We start from the raw sequence: 17,634 nt of genomic DNA on the forward strand, positions 1-17,634 counted from the left end.
CGGGGGGCCCGCGGCCGCTGCCCCCGTTCCGCGGGCGGACGCTCGGGCACCGGCACCTTTAAGGCGCGGCTCCCCCGCTCCTCAGGTCCCGCCTCCCGCGGCTTCCCATTGGCTCAGGCCCCTAATTCTTTGGGCCTCTTCAGCAGCGCGTTCCCCCGCTCAGGCCTCGGATTGGCCCAACCGTCGCCTCCTTTAGGGATCGTCTCTCAATAGGCGCTGCTGCACCCGGCCGAAAGGGGGCAGCCGCTCCGCTCCGCCCGCGCGGCTCTGGGCTTCAGCCGCTCTTCAGCGACGCTCCCTGGCTGCGGGGAGCGGCGGGGCCGAGGCCTGGTGTGGCTGCGCTGCGGCCCCGGACGGAGCTGCCGGCGCCGCTGGGCCCGTGGCCGGTACGAGCGGGGCGGGCGGGCCGGGGGGGTCTGTCCCGGGGGCGGCCCGGGCGCCGTGAGGCGGAGCGGGTTCGGTGCCGGCCCGCTGGGTTCTGCCCCGTGCGGCCGCTTCAGCCGGCCCCGGGCGGTGTTGGCCGGCAGCCGGGAGCCCTCCTGTGGCAGCAGCGCCCGCAGGCCCCGCTGTGTGCTGCGCAGGAGGCGAGCGGGGCTTCCCCCGGCTCTCCGGTCCGTTGAACCCGGCCCCGGCGGTGCGGCCTTGCGGGCGGGGGTGCGGTGGCCGTAGGCTGGCGCTGTGCGGCTCCGGGAACCAAACCCAAACCCAAACCAGCACCTCCCGTCGGGACGCTCGTTCCTGCCAGAGCTCTGCCAGCCGGGAGGGCTCCGGTCCGGTGGTCTGGGGGCCACCGATGGGGGTGGGTTGCGGCCCCCGCTCCGGGGGCTTGGCTTTGGTTGGGTTTAGCGTTGCAGTCAGAGCTCGGAATGGGCTGGGAGGGTGAAGCTGGGCGAAGGGGAGGTCTGGACCCCCCCCCCCGCCTTGTGCTTTGCATCCCGCCCTCAGCACTCACAGCTGGTGTGGCCGACGGTGAGGGTTGAAAGGGAAGAGCGTAAAGTGGAGCGCAGTTGTCGTGCCTTGGGCTGGGTTTTAACTCGCCGAAGTAGCAGGTGTGTTTAAGCGGGGGTCCGGTCTGGGTTTAAGGAGCAGCCTTGCCCTTGCTATGATCTGTGCTTGCAGGGGTTGCTGGTGCTGTCTTCAGAAGGGAATAGAACTTGCGGTTTTGAATGGAAGCCTGGCAGTGTTTAACTGCCCTTCATGTGGTCGGGCTTGGAGAGCACAAATTGATGTGAACCCCGAGCTTCACTGAGCTCCGGTACGGTGACAGTGGAGTGAATCAAGAAACGGTGTCCCCATAGGACCCACCGCAGCAAAGGGTCAGCTCCAGTGCCTAAAGGGGCTGCAGGAAGCCTGGAGAGGGGCTTGGGACAAGGGCCTGTAGGGACAGGCCAAGGGGAATGGCTTGAACCTGCCCGAGGGGAGACTGAGCTGAGCTCTTAGGCAGAAGCTCTTCCCTGTGAGGGTGCTGAGGCGCTGGCACAGGGTGCCCAGAGAAGCTGTGGCTGCCCCATCCCTGGCAGTGCTCAAGGCCAGGTTGGACACAGGGGCTTGGAGCAAGCTGCTCCAGGGGAAGGGGTCCCTGCCCGTTGCATTGGAAGAGCTTTAAGGTCCCTTCAACCCAAAGCAGGCTGGGATTGTGGTTTATGGTGAATTGAGCTGCCCTCTTTGGGAAACAGACCAGGACTGTGGCAGCGGTTTCCTCACGTGGCTGCGGTGGTTTGACCCCTGCGGGCTGGGCTGGCTGCAGGGCACAGTGGGTGAGTGATGCCTGGGCTATGCTCAGCTGACTGGGTTAATTTTGGAGCAGGCAGGGCTGTGGGCAGTGAGGCGCTGCTGTGGGTGACGAAGCCTTCCCGGATCCTTCCCATCCATTCCTGCTCTTGTGGCTGAGGAATTTTGCTGGTGATTTCCGCAGGAACGGGACAGTTCCTCACATCCTTGCTGTTGGGCAGTGGGGGCTTCACGCTGTCTGGCTGATGGCTTTGCTGCCCTGTTGTATCCCCTTGGGTGTTCTGTTTGCTCCGTCTTGGGAGGAAGAGCAGGACCCCAACACACGGCTGTAGCGAGTAGCCTGGCTGAGGTAAGCCTGATTCTGCTTTGCCCTTTGGAACCTTGTGAGTGGAGCTCTGTTCCATGGGGCCAACTCCTCTCCTTATCAGCAGCTCCCCGCTGCAACGCGATAGTGGTGGCTTCTAGGGCAAAAAGAGTGGAGCCTGTTTGTTCCTTTTATAAGGAAGTTGTTATCCCCGTGTAATTCTCACAGCTTTATCCTCAAGCTCTTTTCAGTCTGGCAGGCAGATGGAATTCTTTGTGCAGGAAGAGTTGTTAGGAGGTGTGAGGGTTTGCAGTTGCTGATGTTATTCTGCCCATGCTCTGTGAGGTCTTTCGAAGTTACTAAGCGAAAGTCACTCTCAGCAGTGTCAATTCAAAGGGAGAAGCTGGAAGGAAGGGAGGACGCTTGTGGAGATAAGTCTGGAATGTCAAGGTTGCCTGCTAGGATTTTTTGGCACAGAGTTGATCTTTCCAGGTCTGTGTGTTTAATGTGACATCACTTGTGCAGCACAGCATATGGCAGTCACAAAAGAAGAATCCCACCTCAGTGAGTGCCTGCCAGCATGGATGAGCCAAGGGAGCATTTGCTGGTTGAGGTGGGCTGATCCCTTGGCCCTCAGAGGACCCAGGAAGAGTCTCAGCCCCTGCAGAGGAAGGGGATCCATAGCTGACAGCCTGTGGGCAAGGGGATCCATAGCTGACACAGGGCTGTGCTGAGCCTCTCCAACCTGTGCCTCAGCCAGGACCTCGCAGGGAAACACCTTGTGAGTGCTGGCCCTGGGGCTGCCGGGTCCTGCCAGGGCCGAAGTCGGACAGGGAGAGCTGTTCTGAGAGATCCTGGATTAGCTGCGGCACACGGAGTGCTCTCCCTGGCGATGTGCCCCTTTAGCATGCCAGCTAATGGAGTTTGTGTGTCTGTGAGCACCTCTTTAGGGAATGCCAGGAGGGGTGGCAGGACCTTGTGCTGGTGTTGAGCTTGTAGCCAGCCAAGTGCCTTAACGGTGAGGTTGCTGCTTGAGGGCGAGGAGGGGATTTGCACAAGGTGATACGTTGGATCAGGAGCTTAGCAAGGAGAATCAGGTCAGACCCTGAGCGTACAGTGAATCCTGATCTGCTGTACTCTGTGCCATAGTCCACTTCCAAGGCTACCGTAGAACCAACAGAGGATAAACTGCCGCTGGCACGGGCATGGAGCACATGGAGTTTTATGGATGGCAGAGCAGAGCTTCCCTTTGACTTCTGGAGGGACAGTTAATACTGCAGCAGTTCAGGGCCTGGGGGATGGAGAAGTGGTGGAAAAGACATGGCTGTTCTCTCAGGGAAGGCAGTACAGAGAGGTTTCATCATGGGAACTTCTGTCCTGCCAGCATCCTGAGAGGCAGGAGAGGTTTAAAGTAGGGCAGGCCCAGGAACCTGGAGCATTGTGTGCAGTTCTGGTGTCCTCAACACAAAAAGGGCATGGAACTGCTGGAACAAGTCCAGAGGAGGCCACGAGGATGATCAGGGGCTGGAGCACCTCCCGTATGAAGACAGGCTGAGGAAGCTGGGGCTGTTCAGCCTGGAGAAGAGAAGGCTGCGTGGAGACCTCAGAGCAGCCTTCCAGTACCTGAAGGGGGCCTATAGGGATGCTGGGGAGGGACTCTTCATCAGGGACTGTAGTGACAGGACAAGGGGTAACGGGTTCAAACTGAAACAGGGGAAGTTTAGATTGGACCTAAGGAGGAAATTCTTTCCTGTGAGGGTGGTGAGGCACTGGAATGGGTTGCCCAGGGAGGCTGTGAGTGCTCCATCCCTGGCAGTGTTCAAGGCCAGGTTGGACAGAGCCTTGGGTGGGGTGGTTTAGTGTGAGGTGTCCCTGCCCGTGGCAGGGGGGGTTGGAACTGGATGATCTTGAGGTCCTTTCCAACCCGAACTATTCTGTGATTCTATGATTCTGACCAGAGCTCCCCGGTGCCTGTGGGTTTGGCCCATTAGATAGGTCTGTGTCTGCTTCTGGGTTCATGAACCACCAGTGCGGCTGCTGCTCTGTGCTGAGAAGGGCAGCGCAGTTGAGACTGGTGGATGCAAAGAAGCTGGAGAATCACAGCCTGGTCTGGGTTGGAAGGGACCTATATGCAAGAGGTTTTGGGTAGCGGCCTTCATGTTTTTCTTTGCAATAGCTGAAATCAAATTATAGGCTGTAACTTCCTGATCTTGGGAGCTAGAAAGATAACGAACGCTGTGGTGCAGCAGGGTTGCTGTCGTCTGATGATGCCATATATTGCTGCTGAGTCTTGATTTCTTTTTCCTATGAATATGCCAAAGCTCCAAGTCACACAATTTACTCCAACATGGTATGGTGCTAGTTTGCAGGTGTTTGTTACTGTGATACAGGATAGCGTGTTCGTGCTGTCCACCCTAATGCTGTGTGCAGAGTCAGGGCAGGTGGCATTTCATTGTGCAAGAGTGTCTGTGATGATGATAACCTGCTGTAACAAGCAGGAAGCAGTTGTGCGGGGGCCTAATGGCAGGGATGGGTTTTCTACCTCTGACTCAACTGATGTAATGTTCCTTTTTGTCTCTGCTGTGGTTGCCTTGCGCTCTATTTGACCTGGACCAGAAGGAAGGCAGGATGTTCCAGTCCATGATGCCTCTGAGATTCTCCGTGTCTGACAACATCAACCATTCGACTGCCTTGGTGACAGCCCTGGATAATGTGACAAGCTTGTCCCCAACGACAACACAGGCAACCAACGACACCAACATCACTGTGCCGCACAAGTGCCTGTTGTTGCTCTATGAGGACATCGGGAAGTCCAGGTGAGGTGGAGGAAATGGGGCCAGAAGAAGGAGCTTTTGTTCTCAGGGTTTGTTGGGCTGGGGCTGGTGCCTTCCCTCCTGCCTGCTGCAGAGCAGGAAAAAACCCTGTTTTATTTACCTTTTGCAGAGTCCGCTACTGGGATCTGCTGCTCCTGGTGCCCAATGTGCTTTTCTTTATGTTCCTTCTCTGGAAGCTGCCCTCTGCCAGGGCCAAAATCCGGGTCACTTCCAGCCCCATCTTCACTACATTCTACATCCTAGTGAGTACCTCTCTGTGCTTGAGAACTGAGGAGTGAGGGGGTATTGTCAGCACCCATGGACAGTGTCACTGAACTGGTGGAGAGAGAGCCCAGGCCAGCTCCTGCAGAGGCAAAGCCTGTTTTAGCTGAAGGTGAAGGTGTGCTACACAAATAGACACAGATTCTGGGCCCATATCTGCTGGATTTGAGTGGATTTTGTTCTCCTGTGGTGACTTTTGGTTTCCCTGTTTATTCTTTTGTTGCTTTCTTGTCGTTGAATCTAGTATCTTACACTTGCTCCTTGCACTACATAGCAAGTGACACAAAACCAGTTTCGCACTAAGGCAGTACAAGTGAAACACTGGAGAACAGCAAGTGTGAAGCTGTTAAAAACACTGCTCAGAAGCTCTGTCATAGATGCTCTTTGAGATCCTGGTTTGTCTCAGTGTGTAGCATAATGCACTTGTGCTCTTTAGTGCTTTAAGAAGCGTCCCTGTTCAACATTATAGCAATAAACCAGTGGGAGGTAACCAGTGAACTGACTCGATGCTGCCGCTGTTTCAAAAGGGAGCAAGAAGCAGGAAGTGAAGGACCAGCCCGTCCTGGTTTAACCCCAGCCGACAGCTCGGCCCCAGCACCACGAACTTTTACCCTTCGTGGTGGGATAGGGTAAAAGGGAGAAAACTTGTGGGTTGAGATAAAGACAGTTTACTAGGTAAAGCAAAACATGGAATTCCTTCAGCACTTCCCATCACAGGCAGGAGTTCAGCCATCCCCAGGAGAGCAGGGCTCCAACATGTGTAATGGTGACTTGGGAAGACCAACACCATCACTCCAAACATTCCTCCTGTCCTTCTTCCAGCTTTGCATGCTGAGTACGATGCCATATGGTCTGGAATATCCCTTGGGTCAGTTGGGGTCAGCTCTCCTGGCTGTGTCTCCCTCAAATGCTTGTGTAGCCCCAGCCTCACTGGTGGGGTGAGGAGCAGAAAAGCCCTTGGCCCTGTGTAAGGCTCAGCAATAACAACAACATCCCTGTGTGATCAACACTGTTTTCAGCACAAACCCAAACCACTGCCCCGTACCAGCTCCCGTGTCCCAGCCAACACCAGCACACAGCCTGAGAGGAAAACACCTCTATTCAGTTTGACCTTCTGCAGTATGTTACTGGGAAACGAGGTGGAAGTGTGTTCTGTGGGGATTTCCTTTCAGACGACTGTTTGCCCTGTCTTAAAAGGAATGCTTTCTTGTGGAGTCAGTGATTAAAGCCAGGTTAATGGATTGGGAAGAGTACCTACTTAAGAGAGGAAGCCAAAAGGGTGTATTTTCCCCTCCCACGAGCTGTTGCTGTTGTACAGCACCATTATATGCAGGGACCCTTCTTTTTTGTCTGTGTTTTGCCCCAGAGTTTTCCACCCCAGGAGAGTGGTGACGTATTCTCCTTTCATGCTATTTGCATCCTTCTTCCTCTGAGGAAGAAATATTCACTGTAGGTGACTTGTTAATCATTTCCATTCTCCAGCCACCTTAGAATCAGCTTGGACTCTTCATTCGTTAATAGATTCAGCTGCCTCATGCCCTCATCATTAGAATTAGCTTATGACTTGGAGTTTGATCTGGAAACCCTGCTTTCTGCACAGCGGGGGGGAGATACATCCAGCTGAGCTCTTAATTGCATCCTGTGGCTGTGCCAGCACAGGGGTTGGTAAATTAGCCTGACTGAGCCCCATGCTGTCATGCTTAAATGGTGCCTGAGCTGAGCTGGGTGTCTGCGCTGAGCAGCAGGGTGAGATGCATTGAAGCTGGTGGCTGCACGTGGTGTTTAACTCTGCATTCCTGAGCACTGTCAGTGGTGAGTGAGGGAACCACAGGTTTGGGCTTTATCGCAGATCTGAAGTGTGGGACTTGGTGTCGAGTGGCTTCTGTTATCTGATGAGACTGGTTTATTCAGTCACACCAAGCACTCGATCTCCTGACTTGGAGGGATGTGGGTTTTGTCTGGTTCGTCTCCTCCCCTGCTCATGGACTGAAGGGTGGGAAGGCTGTTTGCCTGTAAAGATGCTGTTGTAAGGAGTGGATGAGACCTCAGAGCTATTTAATCTGACATTGAGGAGATCTGTTCTTTCCTAAATTCCAAGCTGGTGCTCCTCCATCTAACAGGCCTGGGGCATCTTCGGCAAATTAATCTGCTACACGAAAGCCTTAGGACACTGGAAAGCTGGCCTGGAAACGATTCCAAAGGGATTTCTGATTTCAGATTTCAGCAGATTTCACTACTGCAGAGGTACCTTTTGATGGGTGCTCACTTTTGGTATCTCTCTGTGCAGGTATTTGTGGTGGCTTTAGTTGGCATTGCCCGTGCTGTTGTCTCCATGACTGTGAGTGCCTCTGATGCTGCCACAGTTGCTGATAAGGTAGGTGCAGCACTGATTTTAGAGGCTGTGCTTAGGGCAGCTCTGAGCACAGCAGTCTGTTACAGCTTCCCTTTATGTGCATGCAAGAGGGATGTGTGTTTTTGCAGTCCTCAGCTGTGTGTACCATGGAATCCTGTTGTGATAGCTGTATCTAAATGATCACAACATCCAGGGCTGTAAAACAATGGGCTTCCTAAAATAGGTACACAAATAATGGCAGCAAAACTTTCCTGTTGCAGGGCTGGAATGACTCTGCTTTGCACGAGCTGAACATTCAGACAGGCAAGACCTGCCCTTTGTTACTCCAGTGTTTGAGTGGCTCTATGGAAAAGATCGAATTCTTTTGTATTGAAAGCAAATAAACCCAAATTCCCTTTTGAAACCGATATCTGAATGTCCTTGTAGCACTGAGCACAGGGTGAACCTTCAGCAAACAGGAAATAGCCTTGTACATGCTATTCTTCTGTACTCACTTATAGCAGAATATTACCTAAACCAGAGAGCTCTGTAGCTCTTGAGCTGTTAGGGGAAGAAGAGCCACAGAGTCCAGGTCTGCTGGCTTTATTCTCAGGGATCACTGTGGTGGTTCTGCTTGTCCCTTGCCTGTTACCTCGCAGAGCACTGTAATGCACTGCTTGGTGTGAGCACCTGGATGTTCGCAGCATTTTTGTTCACCTCTGTTGAGGGGATGGAGATGCAGGACTTGAATAATGGAGGAGAGGTGGGAAGGTGCTTTCCTTCAGCTCCGGTGCTGCTGCTGAGTGCACTGTGCTGGGAGTCGTGCACTAAGACACAGACTCAGCCAGGTTTTCCTGTCAGCATATGTTCTGTCATGTCTATTATGTTGGTTTTCTCTCATACACACACTGTGCATTTACTGACATTAGAATACTTCTTAAATACCTCTTAAACTATTGTGTGCCTTCAAGAGGTGCCTTCCAGTGTCTATGGGCAAAGTATTAATAAGCCGGAATCTGGGCTCTTGTTCTAGGCTTGGCAGTGATTTATTGCATGATTACCTGGAAAGCTGCCTCACCTGCTGGTTTCTTACCTTACCAAATAAAACCTGGGAATGGAAAGGACAAGCTGGAAGTGGGAAAGGCTTTAGAGTTGAATGTGCTTCAATGGGGGGACCAGAAGCTTTGGAGGAGTGCAGAATACTGAGTTTGTTCAGGCATCACTGCAGAGTCTGCTGCTGTAAGAACCAGCCATGTTCGCTGTTACCCATCTGAGGTGCTCATGGGTTTGTGCTCCTTGGGAGCAGAGCAGCCAGAACACATGCATGACAAGTGACAGATCCTCAAGTGTGGCAAACCGTGGCCGCTTCCTCTCTCGGCAGGCATGCTGTTGGCTCCATTCAGAGCCTACCATTCCCTAGAGCAGGGAGTGCAGTTTTGCTGTATTCACTTCCAACCCCGGCTCCATCTAATCATGCTTATCTGGTTTCTGTTACCCCTCAGATCCTGTGGGAGATCACAAGGTTCTTCCTTCTAGCAATTGAACTCAGTGTGGTGATTCTAGGTCTTGCCTTTGGTAAGTGTCAGGAGGGTTTTGAGTGCTTTGAATGTTTCCTGTTTTCTTTCTGTCTGCATCTGTGAGTTTGGGGGATGCTGATCCTATAAAGGGAAGGAGGTCTAGGATAAAGACACAAGACACATTGATGAGTTTGTTATAAATGGTTGAAAGCCTGGTTGCATTTGCAGATCTATGGCTTGTGTGGTTTCAGGGCTTGTGCTTTGCTTGTCCTGCATGCATGTGATGGAGACAGCTTAGGGGAAGAAGGCTTGTGCAAAGATCAGCAGTCTGGTCCTTGCTTCAGCCCCATTTCATTTAAGGAGGTCCCTTTGGTGGTCCAAGTGGTTAAGTGAGCTTTAACCTGCCCTTGAAGGTCTCTGGAAATACAAATGTTTTCCCCTCTTGCTTTTGGAGAGGACTGCTTTTGACCAGGGCTGGGATCACATCCTGAGTCACTCCTGTATTGCTTAATTCCAGGTCACCTGGAGAGCAAGTCCAGTGTGAAACGTGTTCTGGCAATCACTACAGTGCTGTCCCTGGCTTATTCTGTCACCCAGGTGGGTACATGGGAGCAGAAGAGTTAGGCTTTGCTTGGGGTTAGGCAGTTGCCTGCAGGACTCCTATCTGGAAAGTGGCAACTTTGATGATGAGGTTTTGTGGGAAGACTGGATCCTTTGGTAGTGTGTGAGGATCCCAGAGAGCGAACGCCAGGCTCTATCTCCCTTATGGCATGAATGGCTCGGCCAAGGTGAACTGAGATGAGGTTTAGATGGATTTAGTGAGTCTTGAAAGGGGAGTGAGAGGCTTTCAGACCTGAGCCACAAGTTCTGACTCCAGCCTCAAGTGCCAGGATAAGGAGATGGAGAGACCTGAGATGCTTGCTAGGCAAGGGCAGTGCAATGAGCCTCTTGTCTCTGACATTTGATTGCTGAGAGCTCTTGCTGCCCTTCAGGCTGGCAGCTGGCTTGTGAGCTCCGTTCATCAGCTGCGTCTCCATCTCTGGACAATGCAGTGTGTGTCTGGGGTTATTCTCCTCCTCGGTGTTGAAGTGGTCAGCCCTGTGTGTCTGTGCTTGGGGCAGCACCAGGATAACACACAGATCTTTGTTCTGTGACCAGGCTCCTGCTTATGGAGGCACTGAGCTGATCATTACCACATGACGAAGCTGAGGAGCCTCAGAAATATCGGGTGTTGGAGCTATATCTGGGTCTTTACAAGCACTTCTCCCTCTCCACTGTCTGTGTGGTAGCTTCTGTTCATACCATTCTTTAAGCAATTGAAGTGAATGAGACTTTTATGTGTGGGCTTTTAGATTCTGGATGTTTCAGCAGAAAGGATCTACTTTAGAGATGGAAATGGAACGCTGTGTGTGTCAGACAGCTGCTTGCATCTTTATCCCTTCATTGGGTCTCTGTTCTGGAATGTCATTGATGTTGGTATCGTACAGATGCAGGTTCCTGCCGCTTTTTTCCTCCCCTCACTTCTTGTCTTCAGTTTCTTCCTCTCTTCCAGTGTGAGCTTGACTTGCTCTAAGCAGGGCAATAGCTGGGTCTTGGGGGCAGGGACAGCTCTTGTCTGAGCTTCTCCCTTGTCCAGGCACCCGCTGTAGTGAGGGTGCTGCCTGCAGCAGGATCATGTTGGTGCCACTTCTCTCCTAGGGCACCCTGGAAATCCTGTACCCTGATGCCCACCTCTCAGCAGAGGACTTCAACATCTATGGCCACGGAGGGAGACACTTCTGGCTTGCCAGCTCCTGCTTCTTCTTTCTAGTAAGTACTGGGCATGAGTTAAGCACTTTGATAGCTTCCTTGTATGTTCTGTATGGGGCAGGGACGATGGCTTGTGTATAAGGCAGCCTTAACGCTGTGGATGCAGTGCAGCATCGGTGCTTCTCGCATGGCAGGGAAGCTGAAGCAGAAAAGGTGTGGTGGGAGTGGGATACGCTGTGGCAGGTGAATTCCAAGGGAAGCAGTGTTCTTCACTCCTTGTTTCTGAAGGACCAGCCTTTATGTGCTGATGGGGGTGAGGTCTGGGGCTTTCGTATCTGCACTGGGTTTAGTATCAGGGGTGTGTGCCTCTGTCCTGAGGTGACACCACACACCGTCCCTGCAGATTGCTGCACTCAGCTGCCAAGCAGCAGTGGAACAGTTACTCTTTGTCTCAACAGGTCTATTCCTTGGTGGTGATTCTTCCAAAGACTCCTCTGAAAGACCGGATTTCCTTGCCCTGTAAGTGACTGTGGTGTGTTCCATAGGATAGGTGGAGGCAGAGCCAGGATAAAGCATAGCTGGGAGTAAGAGGTTTCTGTATGGGGTTGCACTGTAGATATATACCACTGTCTTGGGGTACAGATTCATGGCTAAGGACTGATAAATTATCCCTGGAAAAATAGTATGTTGTGCCCTTTGGAGAGCAATCACTTTGCTACTTCAGTAGCTAAACAATTACATAAAGAAAACAAGATTTACTACTCAGCTAATGATACAGATGTAATGTAGATACATTATCTGCAGAGAGCCGGGAAGAAATGGCTGCTTAATAACAGCTTCCTTTGAACTGTGTGTGTGAAGTTAATGAGTACATGTTGGTCATCCCCAGGGAAAGAAAAGCTCATTGGAGCTGCTTAGCAATTTTCATCTGGGCATTTGCTTTATTAAGAAGCTTCTCTGGTTTCTCTTTGTTGCAGTGTATCTGCAGCCCTTGAGTGGGGGGAGAAGCTGTTACTCAGATGTTTGCATTGGGCTATTCTCTTAAGTAGTGTCAGGATCTGTGTGTGGTACCCCGAGGGAGGGGAATGTGGTACACGCCACGAGCAGCAGGTCCTGGGCCTGGTGTGCTCCTGTCCAGCTCTCCTGAGCAGCTTTGTGGGTGCTGTGCATTGGAAGGGCACGGCTTGTGGTGCAGCTCTGGTGTTTTGGGCTTTTCTTACACTCAGTTATGTGGCTCACACTGGTTCCGGGTGCTTGACTCCAGAATCTTTGCATGTGTTGCCATGACCGTGTGTTTCCAAAACCCAGCCAGTGTGTGTTCATGCGGGGCAGGGTATGGTTTAGCCCACTATACCTCCATCAGTCCTGCCAGCGTGGGGCAGGAAGATGCACTTTTAGTTCCTCAGGGGTTCTTAGATAAGTTAGACCCTTCTGCTGGGTATGCCATCTCCATCAAACAGATTTGCTCTGGGCGGGTGCTTATGAGGTTGAGTTTCATCTGTGTCCATGTTTCCCCACAGCCCGGAAGAGTTTTTATGTCTATGCTGGAATCCTGGCACTGCTGAACCTGGTGCAGGGCCTCGGCAGTGCCCTCCTCTGTGTGGATATCATAGAAGGATTGTGGTACGTATGCTGGGGAGCAGCTCTGCAGCCTGGCTTCTCGTGTTGTGAGTGCCCTTCAATGCTGCCTCTCCCAGGAAAACAAACTTGTGCTGTGCCCCTAAGAAAGGGTAAAACTGTTGACTCTCTTTTTGTGCCAAAAGACCTCAAAGTGGTGAGGAAGCTCAGTGGAGAGGTCTATGGAGCTGCATGGTCTTGAAGTGGGGAAAGTAATAGTTTGAATCCACTGATGCCTGGCCATTGGCTGGTGTTTTGCAGGTAATAAGGGGGGGAAATGGCCTGACTGCTAGAAACAGCATGGGGACCCCCTTGTTCAAGCTGGAGTGTGGCTCTGCAGGGATCCCTGTCACTGCCGAGTCAGAAATGGGAGCTCTGAAACTGCTCTTGGCCAGACCTTGGGTCTTGGCATGGTTCCCTCCAAGTGTCTAGAAGCAGTGACACACACCTATGGCAGTGTCTGTTACCCTGCATCAATCCGAAGTTGTTGAGCACAAGACTTTCCTTGTCTCCTCCTTGGATACTCCGTAAGGAAACGGGGATGTGACTGTCGTTACCCAGCTGTATTGTGCGTGCGTGTTAAATTCTTTCATGTTCCCTTTTGCTGTTGACAGCTGTGTTGATGCTACCACATTCCTTTACTTCAGCTTCTTTGCACCTCTCATCTACGTGGCATTCCTGAAGGGCTTCTTTGGGTGAGTAGCCAGGACCAGGAGTTCGGAGGGGATGTATTGTCATTTCGTTGTGTTGCACTCGAGCTCTCCCCATCCATGGAATTCAGGCAGTGACTGGAATGCCAGTTTTGAATTTCTGGCCTTGAAGTGTTTCCTATGTGACCCAGGGCTGATTGCTTCTATCCTTTACGTGCAATATAGAGCTGATGTATTCCTTTCAAATACTTCTTCAGTGTCGGCATCCTGTTTAGCACAAACTGAAGTTAACTAAATGTATAGTGAGAGATTGAGTCCCGGAAGGCTGAATGTTCTTCGGGGTGGGTTTTGGGTTAGGTTTGTAGAAAGGCTCTGGGGGTTCGGTAGCTCTGATTGAGGAATCCTCTTGCAGCGAGCCCGAGGATCCTCAGTTAAAGGCCTCGGGAGGGCGATTCCTGGCTCGGGGCTGCCGCTGTGTGGCCACTGGAGGAACTGCAGCTTGGTAGGGAAACCCAAGTGATTTAGTGTAGCTTTAACTTTTATTGTCCAGGAGCAAGACACAGCAGGCTTTACAATAACTAACATATGCAGTACTCCTATCGTATCCGAATGTGCCCCTGCTGCCTTTTGAAACCAGAAGGGAAAAGTGTCTGGAGTTAGAGATGGAAGCTGCAGATCCACAATATCCCTGTCTTGTATTTTGGTTTTCCCAGGGCACACAGATGGAAGTTGAGATGTGTTGGCCACAGAGCTCCTGTTCTGTTGGTGTCAGTAATTCAGGACTCCCAAAGATGAGAGCACCTTTCCCACATGGAGTTGGGATTCTGCTGGTTTTAGTTCTCTTAAGTGACTTAATCCAAAGTTACCTTTAGCATCACTTTGTGGCAGTTACTCTGCTCAGTGAAATACACTGCTAGGTGTATTTCAGGACTGAAAGGTAGTGTGAAGAGGCTTTTAGGGTCCGAATACTCAGTTTCTTAGTGCTGCTGAGTGTCAGTTAAGGATAAGTGGCTGTGATACTACCTTGTGATGCTACATTGCTGTGATACTACCTTGTGATGCTACATTGCTGTGATACTACCTTGTGATGCTACATTGCTGTGATACTACATTGCTTAAGCAAGTGTTTTAAATCTTTTATCACTGCAGGTCTGAACCGAAGATCCTTTTCTCCTACAAGTGTCAGGTGGATGAACCAGAGGACGTGGACGTGCACCTTCCCCACCCTTACGCTGTTGCCAAGAAGGAGGGGCTGGATTCTGGCTTCTATTCAAGCACTCAGATCGACACGGCAGCCTACATGGATGACATGGCCTCTCTGCCCTACCACGTGGGCAGCGTCAACAGCATAGACAGTGACCGCTGGAAAGCCATCAACGCCTGAGCAGAGCTGCCTCATCCCTCTCCTTCCTGACCCCCTCACACCACAGCCGTTGGGATGTCCATTGGAAACCTGTCCTTGGCTATCTGCCATGGCTTTCCTCTCTTCCTTAGGATTTCCAAAGCCTATTGTGGAACTCAGCTGGCAGCCCAAATCCTGCTGGGAAGAACATTCACTGTTGCTACTTGAGGACAATGTAGAACAGTTTTGTTCATAAACCTGTAAACACTGAACCTTCCTGATCCTCCATGTTCCAGATGTGAATGTGACTCAGAAGACAAGGCCTGACTGGCACCTCTTCCTTTCAACGACTGAAAGCACTTGTCTGGGGAATAGTGTTTAGGGATGAGGGTGTTGATTTCACTGCTGGGTTGTACATACGTAGAAAGAGTTTGGTGGTTGGAACTGAAGGTGGTCTTCCTGGGCCCTTCCAAGTAGCGTGGTTGCCTGGGTCTGGTCATGATGCAAGAGAAGGGAACCTGGTCAGCTGGGCTCACCTCTGCTTTCAGCCAGTGCTGATGGAAGTCGCGAACTGCAGTTGCTAGGGGTTAAAAGGAGTGTTCTGGGTGGCAAGGAGAGGTATGGAGAGGAGTGAACTGTTCTTTGCCCTGGGAGCATCCTGTGGGGCTGGTGACTTGCGGCATGGTGTGAATTGACTGAGCAGTAAAGAGGCAGGACTGGCAGTGCTGCTGTGTAGCTGAGCTGAATGAGCTGTGAGCAGGTCTATGGAGGCCGCACCAGTGCGCAGCTGAGCTCACAGGAAGATGTGAGTAACACCACCGAAGCAGGCTGAGTTTCAAGACTAAAACCAGGGAGGAAAGTGCATTTCCCATCTGTGCCCTGCTTCACGGCTCTGGCAGGGCCCTGGAGAGTGCTGTGAAGGAGGAGGCTGACTCTGCAGATGAAGGCTCTGGAGGTGTTCAGGTGCTTGAGGCAGAGCAGAGCCCATGCTGAGTCCAAGCTGTCAGTGTTGAGTGACTGCAAGCTCTCAGACACCATAGATGTGCTAGAATGGAGCTGGCTGCTGTTCTAAGTTGGGAGGCAAGTGGGAGATGGATGCTTCTCCATCCCTTGTGTTGCGGTTCAGATCCCCAGACTTCTGCTGGTCTGATAGGCTTTATGGCTTGATAGTGTTGAAAATAGTTCTGTGCATGTGGAGTGTGGTTCATTTAAATACTATCTGGGACTTCTTCTCACCTCTTCCATGCTGGAAAAGGGACTGCTGTTGTCTGAGCTGTCTGGCACACAGTTTCAGGAGACTGTTCCTATCCAGGGACTGTTTCAGCTGGAAGCTGCATCGGGCTGGTTTGTGCTCTCCAGGGGTGAAGTGTACTCCTCTAGCTGTGGGGTGCTTTCCTACCTGACTCCCTCAGGAAGGTGGAGATCTGCTCTAAGCAATAGCAACTCTTCCATTAGAGATGGTAGAAAGAAGGATTTGAAGTGTCTGGGGACTCTGTACATCTCTTGCCCAACTCACTGCTGTTCTGCAGAGCACTCGGGTACCAGTTTCTGGGTATCACCATGCAGGCTGCAGTGCAGAGGTGTTCGTTTGGGTTGTGAGCAGGCAGAGGAAAGCATTTGCTACCTGGTGCTCCTGCTACAGGGAAGCAAAGGTTGGGCAAGAACACAAAGTCCATACTGGTTGCTAAAACTATGCAGGCCCTTTGCTTACCTGGTTTTGTTCATGAGCAGCACAGCCTCCGTCCTGCCTGTGGACTTTGCCCTGCACTGGCACCTTGAAAACAACCACCCCTTCGTTACGTTCTTTTTCAGTTCCTTTTGAGGCTAAAAAGGCTTCAGTTTGTGCGAGCTGAATTGTCTCCTGCAGGGCAGCAGCCTGTCGCGTTCCCCCTCTGTGCAATGACTATGGAAGGGCTGCACAAGCCCCTGGCCAAGTCAGAGAAGTGGCTGTGCTCCTCCTGTTGTTGCTTGCTGCGCATCGGCCTGAGCCCTGCTTGCTTGCTTTGCCTTGCCATGGATGGGTGACACGGTGCCTGGGGTGTCCTCCTGCTGCTGCTCAGTGCTGAGCCCGAGCTGCTGTTAGGAACCTGCACAGCTCCCCTGGAGCCTTCACCAGAGCCGAGAGATGCGAAGGTCTTAAAGCAGTTGAGGAATGAAGGAGCGGCTGCGTTTCCATCCCAAGGAGGTTCTGCTGACTCAGCACCCTCGGGGGCCAGCCCTGCCCTCCATGGGGGTGCGAGGAGCAGGTTATAAGTTCACCCTTCACCAGTGCTGAGGCATCACCCGGATGAGCGGGCAGCACATCCATCCTGTCCTCTGCAGGCAGGGCTCTGGTACCCCCGGGGTGCCCCGTGTTCTGCTGCTGAGGAGCGTCTGCACTAGGTCCTGGGCTGACCTTCGCCTTGTATGTTTGTGTATATACCTATAGAGAATGCTTTTGGCCATCTTCAGCATGGTCCTTGAGCAGAAGTGTGTTATGTGTGTGGAGGGGGGTGTTTAAAAGAGAAAATACAGAATAAATGTATATTTTTGTTTGTAAAATAAAGAAATAAAATTAAGTTTGGCATAAATGGCCATGCGTTCTTTGTCCCATGCTCCGGATTATGGAGAAAAGCGAACTTGGAGGTTTGGTTTTTACATGTGTGACCAAATATGGCAGCTGATGATGGAGTAACGATGTCCTTGGGTCAGGGATGGATCCGTTCCTTCTCGGAAGGCTATTGTAGGGCAGTGGATGACTGGAGGATGGTTTAAGTAATTGTCAGTGAAGCCTTTGACTCCTGGTTGCTGTTCTTGGGCTTGTCTGGCAGCAGGGGTGTTGCTGTAGGGTCTCTTTTCTATAGGATCTCTCTGCTGCAGGGTCTCTCTCTGCTGCAGGGTCTCTCTCTGCTGCAGGGTCTCTCTCTGCTGCAGGGTCTCTCTCTGCTGCAGGGTCTCTCTCTGCTGCAGGGTCTCTCTCTGCTGCAGGGTCTCTTTTTGCTATAGGGTATCCCTTTTCTATAGGGTCTCTTTGCTGTAGGGCCTCTCTTTGCTATGGGGTCTCCTCTGTCAGGTGGAGGCTGAAGTTGACGGTTGCGGGTTTCTTGTTCCGGGCCCGGGCCTGCTGGCCGCGGGGGCTGCGCCTCGGCCCTTGGGCAATGCCCCCCCCCCCGGCGCCCCGCCATGGCCGCGTCCCACCGCGCCCTGCGCTCGGCCGCCGGCGGACTACAACCCCCATCCTGCCCCGCGGCCCGCCGCCAGCACCGCGCCGCGCTATTGGCCTCCCCGCCGCCGGCCGCCAATGGGGCTCGGGTTTGT

General features: G+C 52.4%; 1 protein-coding gene across 4 annotated transcripts; it reads left to right on the top strand.

Moving 5' to 3' along the window:
• Positions 1–141: 141 nt before the first annotated feature.
• On the top strand, positions 142–16,907 carry TPRA1 (transmembrane protein adipocyte associated 1). Of its 4 annotated transcripts, none has more exons than XM_065686894.1 (11): positions 142–386; positions 4,655–4,851; positions 4,979–5,111; positions 7,418–7,504; positions 8,965–9,037; positions 9,497–9,576; positions 10,678–10,788; positions 11,187–11,247; positions 12,249–12,351; positions 12,960–13,040; positions 14,145–16,907. In XM_065686894.1, exons 2-11 carry the CDS (start codon positions 4,664–4,666, stop codon positions 14,377–14,379), a joined length of 1,152 nt encoding a protein of 383 aa, XP_065542966.1. In that variant the 5' UTR covers positions 142–386; positions 4,655–4,663; the 3' UTR covers positions 14,380–16,907. The 4 variants fall into 4 exon arrangements, with proteins under 4 accessions (XP_065542966.1, XP_065542963.1, XP_065542967.1 ...); XM_065686891.1 differs by having other exon boundaries at positions 143–386; positions 4,652–4,851; XM_065686895.1 differs by lacking the exon at positions 142–386 and adding an exon at positions 868–1,049 and having other exon boundaries at positions 4,652–4,851.
• Positions 16,908–17,634: the final 727 nt, after the last annotated feature.

Source organism: Lathamus discolor, chromosome 7 (assembly GCF_037157495.1).
Source record: "Lathamus discolor isolate bLatDis1 chromosome 7, bLatDis1.hap1, whole genome shotgun sequence".
Lineage (NCBI taxonomy): Eukaryota > Metazoa > Chordata > Aves > Psittaciformes > Psittacidae > Lathamus > Lathamus discolor.

Coding starts and splice junctions, on each gene's coding strand:
- TPRA1 (XM_065686894.1), top strand. CDS start 4,664: ATGTTCCAGTCCATGATGCCTCTGAGATTCTCCGTGTCTGACAACATC. Junction 5,112..7,417: donor TCACTACATTCTACATCCTA/GTGAGTACCTCT, acceptor CTCTCTGTGCAG/GTATTTGTGGTGGCTTTAGT. Junction 7,505..8,964: donor CTGCCACAGTTGCTGATAAG/GTAGGTGCAGCA, acceptor GTTACCCCTCAG/ATCCTGTGGGAGATCACAAG.